Source organism: Thunnus maccoyii, chromosome 19 (genome assembly GCF_910596095.1).
Source record: "Thunnus maccoyii chromosome 19, fThuMac1.1, whole genome shotgun sequence".
In the NCBI taxonomy this organism is placed as follows: Eukaryota; Metazoa; Chordata; class Actinopteri; order Scombriformes; family Scombridae; genus Thunnus; species Thunnus maccoyii.
This window is the reverse complement of record NC_056551.1, coordinates 7,079,296-7,093,674: the sequence shown is the minus strand read 5'-3', so window position 1 is coordinate 7,093,674 and position 14,379 is coordinate 7,079,296. Positions and strand designations below refer to the sequence as shown.

At 40.5% G+C, this 14,379-nt stretch overlaps 1 protein-coding gene across 1 annotated transcript in view; it reads right to left on the bottom strand.

Annotated features, from left to right (window-relative positions):
• Nucleotides 1–1,206: 1,206 nt before the first annotated feature.
• The window catches only part of igsf9a (immunoglobulin superfamily, member 9a), a 53,553-nt gene continuing 40,380 nt past the window's right edge, over nucleotides 1,207–14,379 (bottom strand). The window contains exons 12-21 of the mRNA XM_042395595.1: nucleotides 13,832–13,982; nucleotides 13,440–13,551; nucleotides 11,610–11,800; nucleotides 10,086–10,303; nucleotides 9,646–9,730; nucleotides 8,300–8,470; nucleotides 7,887–7,923; nucleotides 5,240–7,567; nucleotides 4,520–4,593; nucleotides 1,207–2,201 (exon numbers count right to left, since the gene is read on the bottom strand). Coding sequence (XP_042251529.1) covers nucleotides 2,038–2,201; nucleotides 4,520–4,593; nucleotides 5,240–7,567; nucleotides 7,887–7,923; nucleotides 8,300–8,470; nucleotides 9,646–9,730; nucleotides 10,086–10,303; nucleotides 11,610–11,800; nucleotides 13,440–13,551; nucleotides 13,832–13,982 — 3,531 coding nt within the window. The 3' untranslated portion in view covers nucleotides 1,207–2,037. The remainder of the gene's footprint in view (nucleotides 2,202–4,519; nucleotides 4,594–5,239; nucleotides 7,568–7,886; nucleotides 7,924–8,299; nucleotides 8,471–9,645; nucleotides 9,731–10,085; nucleotides 10,304–11,609; nucleotides 11,801–13,439; nucleotides 13,552–13,831; nucleotides 13,983–14,379) is intronic.

Genomic DNA, 14,379 nt, shown 5'->3' with positions numbered 1-14,379 from the left:
GAAAATGAAAATGTTCTACAGAAGTGAAACATTGATTTGCAGTAAATGTAGCCTCTATGAGTGAATTCCAATTATAGGATGGATACCCAACAATGCTCTGGTACACTGGAGTTCTGAGTTAATTATTTGTTTGACTAATGTGAAGGCCTTGAGCTACAGCAGTGAGCAAAACCCCTTTTTCCTACATTGTTCACGAAGGCAGGGGAGCATGAGCATGTTTCTCTCAGCAGGTTTAGGGCCAGGTTTGTTCCTGGAAAGTTGTGTGGTTTAATCGCACAGAACAAACAGGAACTATCTTGATCTACATTGGGGTGCAGGGGTCGGTGAAATCAATGGTTTTAGTGTGTCCAATTTTCTAATATCAATAAACAGTGTATCACAAAGGGGGATATGTACCACATATAAAATAATGAAATAGGTGTTGAAAGCAATGATCAAAACATGTGAGTGCCCAATCACACCAGAAAGTGGAACAGCAAAATTCATTTGTGCTTGTCAAACAGGTATATTTATATAAAAATTTAAGGGTACACCACAGATAATATGACAGCCTCCCCCAGTTTGGACTCTCAGATTTACTCCGTTCCTTCTATCAAGATGGTTTTCAACTGGTCAACAGTGCAAATTTGTGTGTCAAAGTTCACCAAAGTTGATCTAATGCTACATTCATATCAGCAATGGGAAAGATTCCCATGTTGACCCCAAGCATTCACATACCGCACAACTCAAGATGGTTGTATGATTGCAGAGTTGGTTGTGTGAAATACCGTGTGTTGACAATACAGCACTATATCCATTAAATTTGGGTTTATTTACCTAAAATGGCAGATTTTGGCTGATGTGAGGCATCTATATTTGTTGGTCTTTTCGTGCACATCCATATTATCTAGTGCCAAGTGAGATATATTGGAGAAAATCTTGGGGATTCCATAGAGACGAATTGATTGTGGTCTGAAACTATTCTGTCGTAAATACTGATCTGATTTGCTTGTAACCCTTCATGTGGACAGTTAATGAAGAATAATGTTGAATTATCACCAAGCCCTAGGAGGATGTGTTAAGTATCCATTGTCAATGTGCCTTTGAACATGGCATTTAACTACTCAAACTGTGTCACTAAAAGCACTCCCAAGTGTTATGTGAATAACATTGAGAATAAAGAAAGAATGAAAAAAAAAATCACTCAGTGAATTCACCCTTGGTAAATTAAAGTCAAAATAACAAATAACATTTAATTTCCCTTTTTGTCCATAAAAAATAAACAAGGACAAAACCTACAAGTTTACTTGACCCTCTTCAATTACTGGACATAATTAGAGGTCTTGCTTCAATGAACAAGGATTTCATCCAGCCTGAGTAGATTTTTGGAAACCAAACATTCACAGTACCTTAAGGGCAAAAAAGCAGATAATGATCTCTGTTGGGGAATTACACTGTTAGAAACAATGTTACATTTACGAAAAATATTAACATTGTAGCAAATATAATCTTTTATATTCAGTTTATCATCCTTATTTATTAGGTTTTCATAAGCAGCTCTTTTGTTAAACTCAAAGGTGACTGATAGTATCTAAAAACTTTATCATCCACAGCCAAAACCAGTGACTTGATGATGACTGAGATCCTTTTTGTCCCTTCTGTCGCCACAGAATGATGAATGCATAAGAAACAACAGAGAATGTGGTGAATCCATCAGCACAGTGAACTGCTTTGATATTAGCAGATTGGCAGACTGTCTCAAAAGAAATTGTCAAGAGCGTGATGTGATGGTTTTGGGTCACAAATGTTTAAAGCTCTGCATAAGAGTAAAAGTAATTTTGTGACTTCATTACTCTGAGTTCAATACTTGTTGTTCCAATACCAAATGCGAGCAGTGCACAATACTGCCCAAATAAGCTGTTCTGGACTTTTTGAAAGAGAGAATTGGATTGATCAGACAAAAGCTCAGTTTCTGCCACATGCTCTTTTTGTCGCCTTTTGATCAGAGTCAATAAGTGAAAGGACACACCAGGTGAGATGAGCCGAAGGCTGGCGCTGTCAGAACAGCACGGTGTCTGGTTCTGGCTCAGCAGAGCAGCTGCTTTGATGCCCCGGGAGCAAAGAGAGCTGAGTGCAATTTTTCAGTGCCTTAGTGGAGCACTGCATGCTGGGAAGGCTACAGAACGGAGCAGGCTTCTGTAGATTCAATGAAGGAAGCAGGCCTGTGGGTAAAAAGAAATGGTAAAATAATCTTTGAGTTTCCTGATATTTTACCGCAGATGTTATTTCATTAAATTGCTTCTATCCTAAACTCCCACGGATATGAAACACTCACAGGTTAAGGATTGGATATTAAATATTTTCCTCTATGAGTACAAATTCAGCTTAGCTTCTGAATTAATTCAGAGGAACCAAAGAGTGAAGACATATCTGGCCTTTCTCTTAATTCCTGATGTCACCTTCTTCAGATTTAAAATTGCTTAATGTTTCAGTAATGGCCCTTCAATGTTGGTCTCTACCACACATGCTGAACTACACACCACTGAAAATCAAGTTAAGATACATGGTCCGACAGGTCTGGTTTGAATATATATTTGAGTCATTAGAGGCCACAATACTATATATATATATATAAATATACATATAAATCATATCAAATATAATAGCACAGACAGGTACTATTATATTTAAAGGAAAAACCAGTATAGGCTGAATGCTTGACCCCTACAGTGAAGGGATCTGGTGGCTCTGTTATGCTGTGGGGGCCATTTTGCTGGCATGGTTTGGGTCCACTTGTCCCCTTAGAGGGAAGGGTCACTGCAAATCAATACAAAGTTGTTCTGAGTGATCACCTTTATCCTATGATGAAACAATTCTATCCTGATGGGAGTGGTCTCTTCCAGGATGACAACGCCCCCATCCATAGGGCACAAGGGGTCACTAAGTGGTTTGATGATCAATCAACTCAATCAATTTCATTTAAAGTGCAGAATCACCATGCATCATGGTCCCAATACACTTTACAGTTAAAAAGGACAACATACAGCATGAGTATGAAAATGATGTGAATCATATGCTATGGCCTTCACAGTCACCAGATCTCAACCCAATTGAACATCGATGGGAGATTTGGACCAACATATTAGACAGCGCTCTCCACCACCATCATCAAAACACCAAATGAGGGAATATCTTTTAGAAGAAAGGCGTACATCCCTCCAGTAGAGTTCCAGATACTTGTAGAATCAATGCCAAGGTGCACTGAAGCTGTTCTGGCAGCACGTGGTGGCCCAACACCTTACTAAGACACTTTATGTTGGCTTTTCCTTTAATTTGTCACCCATTTGTATATACCCAGTATCTACTGTATATACTGTATATCAGCAGACAAATCAATTCATCAAAAAAACCTGTTTCCAACTGCAGCAACTTTTCTGGAATTTCAGGAATTCAGGAACCTTATCCTGCATTTTGACCAGAGTCAAAATTTTGTTTCTCAACCATAGTTGCTGGTGCCAAGAATGCCTCTGCTCCAGGAGTTGTACTTTCTTATGGTAAGTATTAGGGCAGAGTTTGAAGGCTGGACACCACTCATTGCTCAAAAACATACCTTGCAGCTTCTACAACTTGTGTATTCACATTCTTACAATCAGCACTAAAATCATGAGAACAATTTCTGATGTTAAAAACAGAGTTATGTAGTCAGCTTCCTGACTAGTCTAAAAACAGCAAGATAGAGAAAGAAAACTTTGCTGTTTGTTTTCCATGTAGTTACATTCTAAAGTAGAAATATATAACCCTAAAACACTCATCGGGTCATCTTTAATTTGGAGACAGGCACTTTGGATTTTCTCCTTTTCTACCTCTTTATGTCTCCTCTGCATCCATTCTTACATCCATTCACATGGCATTAAATAACAAAGAACATGATCACTCAGTGTCGAAAATTGCATCATCTAATTTTTCCAAATCTTAACAGTTTTTCTCATGCAGCAGAAGCACAAACAGGAGGTGGGACTTTTAGTTGCTAGTTTAGTTTCTGTCTCCCCATAATTCCTGGAACTATTTGGTCGAAAATGAGCTCATACTGCCACGTTAAAGGTAAATGCTACTGAAGAATGGTAGCTTACCACTCAGGTAACGACTATTGCTCTCCCATACCATCACCCAGTGAGATCTAGAAGCCCACCTCATACTGAATACAATGTCCCTTCCTCAGTTGATGCCCTGTCCAGTGGCTATTTCTCCATCTTTAGAGAGAAGTTATCCTTACTCATTTTACTCATCCACTAGGGTTCTTGGTATTTCAGCTGGTTAAATGGTGAGGATTTGTCTACTGAACTGATGAAGCAGTTTGAATTAACAGTGAAGAGTCCTCAGTGACCTCACAGCAATCGCCCAGCGTATCATTTTGATTTGTCTTGGCATGGTGCTGCCTTGATTAATGATTCCAGACACATTTATCTGTTTTTTTTTCTTCAACAGTGTTTGTACCTAAAAGCAAACTGCATGTTATTAATAAGAAAAGAAAAATCCTCACCATCATGGTCTCCAGGCTGTGAGCAGAAATCAGTAGCATCCCACTCATAATTCTCATCCACTGAGGGCTTTCTCCTGGAGAGAGCACAAAAGCATCACTTAATACCAAACATAAAGTTAGTTAGAATATTTAAAGAAATCATACACAAACTTCTTCCCAATAAACTATACATCAAGTCCAATAGAAATGCAACTTTTTTTTAAGTACACTCTTTTTCTTCTACTCAAACACTTAAATATAACATAATACATATTTGCTTTGAGTTTAATTCTTTTTTTAACTGACCAGAAATATGTTTGTGAAAAAGTCTTCTACATTTTACTTAATTGAATGTTAAATGAAGAAATGTTTACTTACAGCAGAAAAGGGATGATGAAATCACCATAATTCTCAGTTATGAAACATGTTGCTTTATGCAATTCATCAGTGTTTGTTGAGCTTTTCAATTTTGTTTTATTGTTTAAACACTGCTGACAGCTTTATATCGTTTAAACACTGCTGACAGTTATTTCAAATTCTTGCACGATCTACAAACAGAATTATGCACCCATGCCCTTGTGCACTTCTATAGTTTATATCACAAAATATCAAATAGTCTATATAAGCCTCACCTTTAAAGCCTTACAGTATATTGACCACACAAGACCCTCTACTGCTACAAATGCCAGCCCCCACATTTTCTTTTATAAAACATAATTTTCCATTTATATGTCCTATTACCTTTGGCTGTGTTCCATTTGGTGGCTATGCTTGTCCTCTGTGCTCCCCTGACTCTCCTCTACAATCTCAGGTGAGACAGTGAGGGTTGGGGAAAGGTGACACAGGGACAGGCGTCTGTTAGCAGGCTCCATACTCCCTCGGCCGCTGCTGGCATAACTGCTGTAGCTGCTCCCAAACTCGGGCATTCCCTCAGAGCCTCCTGCCTCCACTTCCAGTACATCTTGATAATCGTGCAGCCCACTGTTGTTGGGCGGTAAGCCTCTGGAAGCTTCCTTCATGACCTCCAAGAAACCCCCTGCCTCTTTCGTGGGCTCCTGGTAGGTGACTGGCCATTTGGCGGTATTGAGTAAGATGGATGCCTCACTTCTTGGCTCATAGTGGCAAGGAATGTCAGGATTTGGTATAGGACTCTGTGGACTGCTCCTTAGAGATAAAGCATCCACAGCATGAGGTGAACAGGAGCCAGCTTGGGTAGCAGAGGGAAAATTTGCAGGAGATTTCAAGATTTTCCTAGTAGGAGAGCTCTGTGGTTCCCAGAACAGAGAGTCTGGGTGACAGGAGGATGCAACAGAGCAGTTCTCTTGGCTGAGAGAGTCTACCCAAGCATCAGGAGTCAGGAAATTCCTCTCTTTCCGTCTCCTTGAGTCTAGGCTCTGACTTCGCTGCTTTGCGTTGCAGAGTTTAGAGCCTTGGCTCACAGCTCTCCGGAGTTCTGGTTCTGGAGGTTGCGGAGAATCTGTGACCCTGATGATATTGTCCACTGAAGTAGGACTACGGCAGTTAAAGCTTGTGCTCCTCCTCGTGTCTTCATACCGGCCTTTGAGAGTCAGTGAGTGCCCGTGTTGCAGATGAGAGGCGATTCTGTGGTGCAGCATGGGCTTTGTAGGCCGCGTTACACATACCTCAAACTCTGGCTCATCCACACTCATCTCAACACACACGTCTTCATCAGTGGGCTCCGGGAATGCTACCTCCGCTTTTGAAGTGCCTGGCACAGCATCGAGAGCCGAATTAGATCCTTCAGTATATTTATTGCTATGGAAAGACAACATTGAAAGGCTGCCATAACTAAGATTGTTCTGTCTCCGTGCCTCAGAGCATGAATCATTCGTTTGCATTTCTAAAACTGTGGATTGTGGTGAATTATCATAGCCCTCTGGTGCTGCCTCTACCCTTTCATGTCTCTGGTGCTTTGAGGAGAGATGTGGGAGAGTTAATCTGTCTTTGGAAACACTGCCTGCCTCCTCAGATCGGAGGGGGGTCTGTTTGTTGAAGGATGGAGCAGGATAATGGTTGCCGGACTGAAAACAAGAAGGACTCAAAGGTGAAGACACATTGAAACCGGTCCTGTCTGGGATCAATGTGGGAGGAGAGACAAGAGGACGAGCTTCCCAGTTGACAGAAGATAAAGAGTAAGGGCTTGGTGACAGGCCAAAGCTTTCCTTGCTGCCCTGGGGGTATCTGTGCGGCAAGGTGCTGCTCTTATATTTCCAGACAAGCTCATTACCACAGTCCTCTCTCTCCTCCGAGTCTGGCTGCTCCATCCTCATTTCCCTCATAGAGTTTCTTTGCAATGTGTACTTCCGGAGCTCCCTCTCCAGCTCCTCCCTCTCCTGAGCTAGTTTCAGACAGTGACTCAGGTTTCCTGTCTCCCGCTCATGCTCCATTTGGAGCACCAGAGTGCTGGCAGTTGTAGAAGGCTGACCAAGGCTGGATCGAATATGCGGGAGCACAGGAAATGTGGGAGTTAGGTTTCTGTCTTTGTAAGGAATAGTGGCAAAAGTGCTGTTTGAGCACAGGCTGGTAAGGTCAGGACAGCCATCATAGTTTGTCTTTTGATCCGATGTATAAGAACCATGACAGGGGAGGTACTGGGCCGTACCACAGATTTGGCTTGAGGAATTAGTTGATTTGCAAAGTGGGAGATCAATAGAGAGCACAAATGGCGGCTCTTTCCTGTCTTCCTTGTCCGAGCGCAGCGACACAGACCTTCGGACGCTAGCAGATTGGTTATATTTTATACTTTTCTTGCTGTGAACGCTCAGCGTATCATGGTCATACGGTGGGAGTACGAACCGCCCATCTGGACCTCTACCGATCAACTCAATTGAGGGAGAGATTGGAGAAGATGTTGTCCTAGTAAGGTTGCCTCTACTGTAGCTGGACAGGAATTGTTTCCGCCGATTATGATTCTCAGTGCTGAGGGAGGAACAGTCTGTCTGCGAGGAGGAGGAGTTGGTGGTAGAGGAATTGTTGGGATAGAGGGGACTGGCTGGAAGTAGGCTTTTCTTCAACACACTGTCTGGACTGCTGGTGCCTGAAGTCTTTCTGTAAGAGAGAGACAGAGAGAGAGAGAGAGGGAGAAGGGGGGGGGAGAAAATTGTAAGAAAAATTGGAGGTGTAAGAGGGAGAGAAATAGAGACAGAAAATAAGATTGAACAAGAGTGAAAGAGGGGGCGGGAAAGATGTAGACAGAAAGAGACCAAAACAGCAGCAGCGGCAGCAATAGAAAAAGATGAAGAAGAAAAAAAAAAAGAAATAGAAAACAACTGAAGTTCTGACTGTTTGAACATACTTTAGCTTCTAAAGGAAGCGGAAAGAAAGGTCAATGGGAGGTATAACAATGACATGATAAAGGGGTACTTACCTTGATGGGGAGCATTTATAGATGGCAGAAGAGGGCTCTGAAAGGGAGGGAGATGGGCAAGATGGTATCTGACTCATTAGGATACAACCATACTGACCAAGAAGTAAAAACATAATCAACCCTAATAAGAGCCCATTAAAGGGCCTGAGGCACTCAGGCTTGTCCAAAAAGTTAATTACACTTACATTTATCAGCCACTAATGAGAAATTACCCTAATTAGCAAGTAATGTAAATGACATCAATAACTTTTACAACTGAATGGACGAGCAGGGACAAGATCCAATGCAGTGGGGTATGATTTATATAATGGATTGAAAGCGCCTTCAATATTTTATAGAATAAATGATGATATTCATGATGCAGTTCATCAAAGCGAGTATCTGCTAAGTCTCAGGAGTGAGGGACGGTTTACCATCGTTCTTCTTTCTGCGGCGCTGGTCCCTCTTGTGGCTGATGACACAGGCGGACCCCAGCAGCAAGACCAGTGCCAAGCACATGAAGCCAACCCCTCCCAGCACCCCGGCAAGTAATGGCTCCGGGACGAACTCCAGGAGTCGGGATGTGGCAGGGTAGATCTCCATCCCTGTGACATCATTTCATCAGTGATATATTGGTAAATACAAATAAAGGCGATCTTAGTGTGACTGCAGAGTTAGCTATAACCATAAAAAACAAAAAAAAATGTCATTTAAAAAAAGTTACCATAATGACAACATACATACTTGAGAACAATACTAATAACTTAAAGAACAGTTAAAAAAATATAGATGATCTTTTTTCCTTACACATACATATATATATATATATATATATATATATATATATATATATATATATATATACACATTCATAAATGTGTTTAATTTTTTAGAAATTACAAAAATTATAAATTTGTACTCAATTTCAATCATGTTTTAAAAATATACTGATTTATAATGAAGATAAGACATTTAGAAAAACAGTTTTCATTATTTTTATATATTAAATTATAGTTGTGTATGTGTGTTTAATGTATACAATATATAATAAAATATATATAAACATAATATTTAAGTTTATATATTCATTGTTTTTATTTTTAGGTTGAAAGAAGAAGCTTTGTTCATAAAGCTGTACAATCATCTGATTGTACTGACTGACATGCATATTTCATGCCTCTTGCATCATCAGCCTGTTACTACTACATTGAATACAATTCATATTCACATAAACAGGGAAACTCATAAATACAAGATTGCTATGAGGTTTGATATTACCACTCTTAAGTGCATCTACTCTCCAGCCTGATGATCATTATCATCAAGTCATAAACTTGATTGTTCTGCATAATTTGCACAGTCAGACACTAGACTGAGATTATCAGCTGAGCTATGTTAAACAATATACAATCTATGGCTCTGATTGCTGTAAAGCTCCTTGGGTAAGCAGTGGGGGGTTGAAGATCTGTTTGATATCTCTAGACCGTATCTAATGAAACATTCTTCTCACATTCACATAGGAATCAGAAAAGACCGGTGCAAATTTTATCACCAACTCTTTTGAGAAGTTATTAGTGAGCTATTTCTATCATTCAGACTTCTAATGGACAGCGTTCCCCGGGGCCCTGCTCCAATTCTGGTCTAACATTGGGAACAAAGGGATGGGGGAAAAATAGAGAAAGAGAGAAAAGAGTTAGAACAAGAGACTGAGAGGAGGACTGGTTGAAACACGGGTAGGGGCAAGAATGCGAAGGGGGCAAGGTTGCTCTCGAACACCTACCCATGGTGGAGACATTGACTGATGGACCGGGCTCGCTCAGCAACTCCCCGCGACGAGATAGCAGTCGCAGCTCGTACACACAGTCCTGTGACCGGCATCCGCACACACACACACACACAAACACACACAGTGGAGAGGACAGAGGATGAAACCACACTTTGTCAACACGGGACTGTGCCTGCAATGCTAATGAATCTCATTTGAATTTGTGTAGGCCTATATAGGAGAGAAAAAGGAGGATGAAACAGGCAGAAAGAAGAAATGGCAGCACATACAGATTGATAGAAGACAGAAAAGTGATGGCTGCCATGTAGTGTGCATAATTGAGAGTCTACAAAAGTAAAAGCACAGAGGTATAGCCTAGATAAAAATCTCCAAGGCATTCAACAAGCAGCTTGGACTGATTAGTCTCAGAGGGAGCAGTACGACTGGCTTGTTACCTTGTGCAGACCCGGAACGACTATCTCGCTACTGTTAGCACTGATATCCTCATCCAAATTAAACCACTCCCCTTGCTCAGTGCGAGATTGGAGTACAAAGCCTGTGATGGGAGGGTGCTGAGCTTCAGGAAGGGACCATTGCAGAACAACACCTGCTGAGCCCTGATTAGCTGACAGCGACGCGGGGGGCTTTGGTTTATTTCTCTTCAGCAGAGGATCTGATGGAGAGGGAATAAAAAAAGACCTTCAGTTGTTCAGCAAGATACCTTCTGGCAGAAAAATTAAATTACAGTGGAGGAAATTGCTGCTGCCACAGATGCTCAACCTTGAGAGTGTGAGGGTAGTAGGTTTGGTTGTTCTTTAGAGTCCAAATAAGTTGCAGTATATATCACTCCCTGCCCAGCTTGTTAGCATTCATAACATTCAAGGCAAACATGATGTGATGTAATTTTACTATATAATGATTGATTACAATTGTAATAATAACATTGACCATGATATCTTTGGCCACAATAATCATAGCATTAATATTTGATAATAGCATATGCCTTTGGTACATCTTATTATTCACAAGCTACTTGCTCCAAATACTGGACTTCCCATTTCCATTTCCCACTATTAGACTGATAAGCTGGAAATACTGATGATGATTGATTATGCATGAAAATTTAATTGGGAGAGCCCAACTACTGAATTTGTCATGATCAGCTAGATTGTTTCATTGTCCTGGCCTGCCACAGGCTAGGGCAGAGGACTAAACAAACCCAAATGTACTTTAGATCCCGCTAAGAAAAAGAGAACAGCTGCAGCACATCTGAAGATACCACTCACTTCTAAATAACAAGTACAACAAGACTAGGAGTCTACAGACACACTAGCGGTTCTGCAATTAGGCACGGCAGCGCTTTGATGTAAATGCATGCAACATGCTCTGACAATGCTGACATGCTGATCATTTGCAGGTTAGTTTTGCAGATTAGCAGCGACTACAAAGTGCAGCTGAGGCTGATGGGAAGGTCATTAGTTATGCAGGTGTTTGGTCATAAACCAAATTTTGACCTGATTATGGAGCTAGATGAAAAGTTAAAGAATAACCAAAGTTATTAATTCCTGAGGGTTTGTGTTGGGAAGGTGACCACACAGTACTTAAGTAACAGATAAGGCTACTTGAACTCAAAAACCACCCATGATCATAAGGTGGTGTTAGTGATGACACAGGCTTGCAGCAAGCCTATTAACCACACTACAGCCAAGTCTTATTTTGGTCTTTGGGCAAGTTACTTATGTAATAAACTTTAATTAGCAACAACTGATATAATCTACTGCCTGCAAAGTTTTGACTGCCGAAAATGACAGCCAGCACCAGCTTAAAATGAAAAGCCTGCTATATGAATGTTTGTGCATTGCTCATTGACAATAAAAAAAGAGAGAAAAACTCAGTTTTTTTGCCAACCTGCAACCAGTTCCAACATAAAACCAGCTATTATAATTCTGATTCACAAGTCATTGGAAGATGGTACTGACCCAAGGTCCTTGTAGTGGCAATTTCACTGAATGGTCCCATGCCCATTTTATTGTGAGACAGGATGCTGAACTGGTAGTCAGTGGCAGGAGACAGGTCTGTCATCTGCAGCCTGTTGCCAGAGGAGGAGGGCACGGGCACAGAGAACCAGTCCTGTTTCCCATCATTATCACTCGCTGAAATCTTCTTCACCCTACAGAGGGAGAGAGACCGAGAGAAAGAAAGAAGTGAGAACAAAAGAATGGCGGGGAATTCTGGGAGTCTGGTTTTATGAAACATGACAGAAAAGTAGGTTTCATTAATCATTCATACTCATCATCAGCTCCAGATTTTGTAGCAGAGACAGTACTGATGTCTCCCTACAATTGCACAGAGAGCTTGCAACTCCAATTATGGTGATTTCCATGTTCCTACCAGAGCTGAGGTTTTACATATCTATTTAATACAGAGGAAATTACTTGACCCCCGAGGCTAAAAAAAGACCTCGTCACCTATTCAAAACTGGAGGAACTTTTGAAAATTATTAATGTCAGTCTGGCAAGGTATCTGTTAATATGGTATTCTTTTGTTTTTGAAGATGATGGCTTTGACTCAACAGAACTGGTATTTTCTTTTTATGAGAAAATCGAAAAGGGCAGAATATTACTCATAATACTATGGTGTGATAATTATGAGGCCCTCTTTTAGGAACTCAAGAGTAATTTGAATTCAGCTTTGAAAATGTATGTTATTGTGGTGCATAATGCAGGTCATGTCTATAAAAGCAAAAAAAGTAGTAGTTTACTTTCTAACAACGAAACATGAAATATATGGATGCTTTTTCTATTCCTTAGTCATTCATTTTACAAGTATATGGTGTGAATATTTACCTGTAGAGCTTTCACAAGAGTCGAATCACTGCATTATTATTAACATTTCATTTGTTGGAAGTCACAAAGTGCTAATAAGGCCTATCTGCTATCATTTTCAGTCTAAATGCAAAGAAAAGACTGCAGTTGAATTGTCATTGAGAAAACATTCACATTATATAATGTTCTTATGGTACAGAAAAAGCAGTAAAAAATTTCACTTTGACTCCCCTTCATAATGTATGGTCATGACATGTCAGGCTGTCATGGCAAGCAGTAGCTAAGACTTCGGGAGGGTTTTTATACTGATTGGCTGAACTATTTTTATATTTTTGATGTAATTTATATTTATGTCTGCGCTGCTCTTTGCTGCAGCAATGACCCAGTTCTCTCTCAGGGATTAAGATAGCTCATCTCATCTCCGTGCTCCCAGGTTACAATGTGATTAAGATGAGCATTAGAAGAAGTTTTCTGTAGTTTTTCTGTTTCCTCAGTTGCATTCTCTGACAAAAAAATATGAAAATTGTAAAATATTGGTTTCTATTTGATTAGAGTATCAAATCAAAGAAAAGCTTTTTAAGACATCAAGCCTGTACACTATAAGTGTGATAGTTACAGTGTACATCCCTTTTACCATGTCCATCACTCTCTTTTAATACAAAATATCACGGGCAGACATTATCTTAGACACTTCACATTTAACTAAACACAAGACATTCTGCTGTGATTTCTAAGCCAATATAAAAGTGCTGACTCACAAGAACAAATGTATTACGCTCTCTTTTGTCAGTAACCTTCTATTGTAGCTAGCATGGCCACTGCATTATAAAGCTGTGCTCTGCAGCAGCATATTTTATTGTAGCTGCCAAGAAGTGATAACAGATAAATGAATTCCTCATCCTAGAGATCAATAGAGTAATACCAGCGCTGTCGATGGCTGCCATGGTTACAGCCCAAGAAGAAAGTGGGAGGCTTTACACCCACCAAACTGAAAATGTCTGTGCTGATCCTCCATCAAAGCCTGCCTCCCAGGATATGTTGGCCTGCTTCACCCCTGAAGAGACGGACAGAGAGGTAGCTGCATGGGGAGTGGTTCCTGTAATGGAAGCAACAGAGAGGAGTTGATGGAAATCGGCCAGAACTTCAACTGCCTGCTACCAGTAAAGTTTAGAGGCCATCTCTAGATGTACCACATTTATCCGTTGGAGGCGGAGTGGAGGCACAGGTATCCGGCCTATGCTGGATGTAATCGAGGTTTACACAGGTATGCATAAAACAATTTGAGAAATAAAAATAAAAACGTGGACAGCTCATGTAATAGGAAAATTGACTTTTGTTATGGTCTTCTCAGATAGGATGCTTATATTTGCACTCACCCAGGACAAAGACTTGTGTGCCAGCTTTCACCGAGGCTACACGGTTAACAGCGCTGCACTCCCACGCCCCCTGGTGTTCCTTGGTGAGAGGCTGCAGCAGTAGCGAGCCGTTGGGTTCTATGGAGTAAGATATGCGGCGAGCCAGGTCGACCTACCAAAAACACCAAAACCATTCATACATGAAACAGAACTCTCTGTATCTGTCTGAATATGCAGTATATACAGTAGGAATGGACAAAAACATTCTAATTTTGAAATTACCAACACAATGACTCTAATATCTCTCATTTACTCAAATTGCAAAGTTCAATAGATTGTCCAACTATCATCATTTATCTGAGAATAGATTCAACAACCTGTCTGTGAGTCTGTGTCAGCAAGGAACACATTTTAAACACATTTATATTTTACATCATTTAGCCTCATTTCCATTCAGTCACATGTGAGGCTGAAAATTCCTGAGTGTCAGGTTTGATATGAGTTACATCATTTCAATTTTCCCTGGAACATTTAGCCAAATACATAATTTCCAGAGTTCAAAAGACACC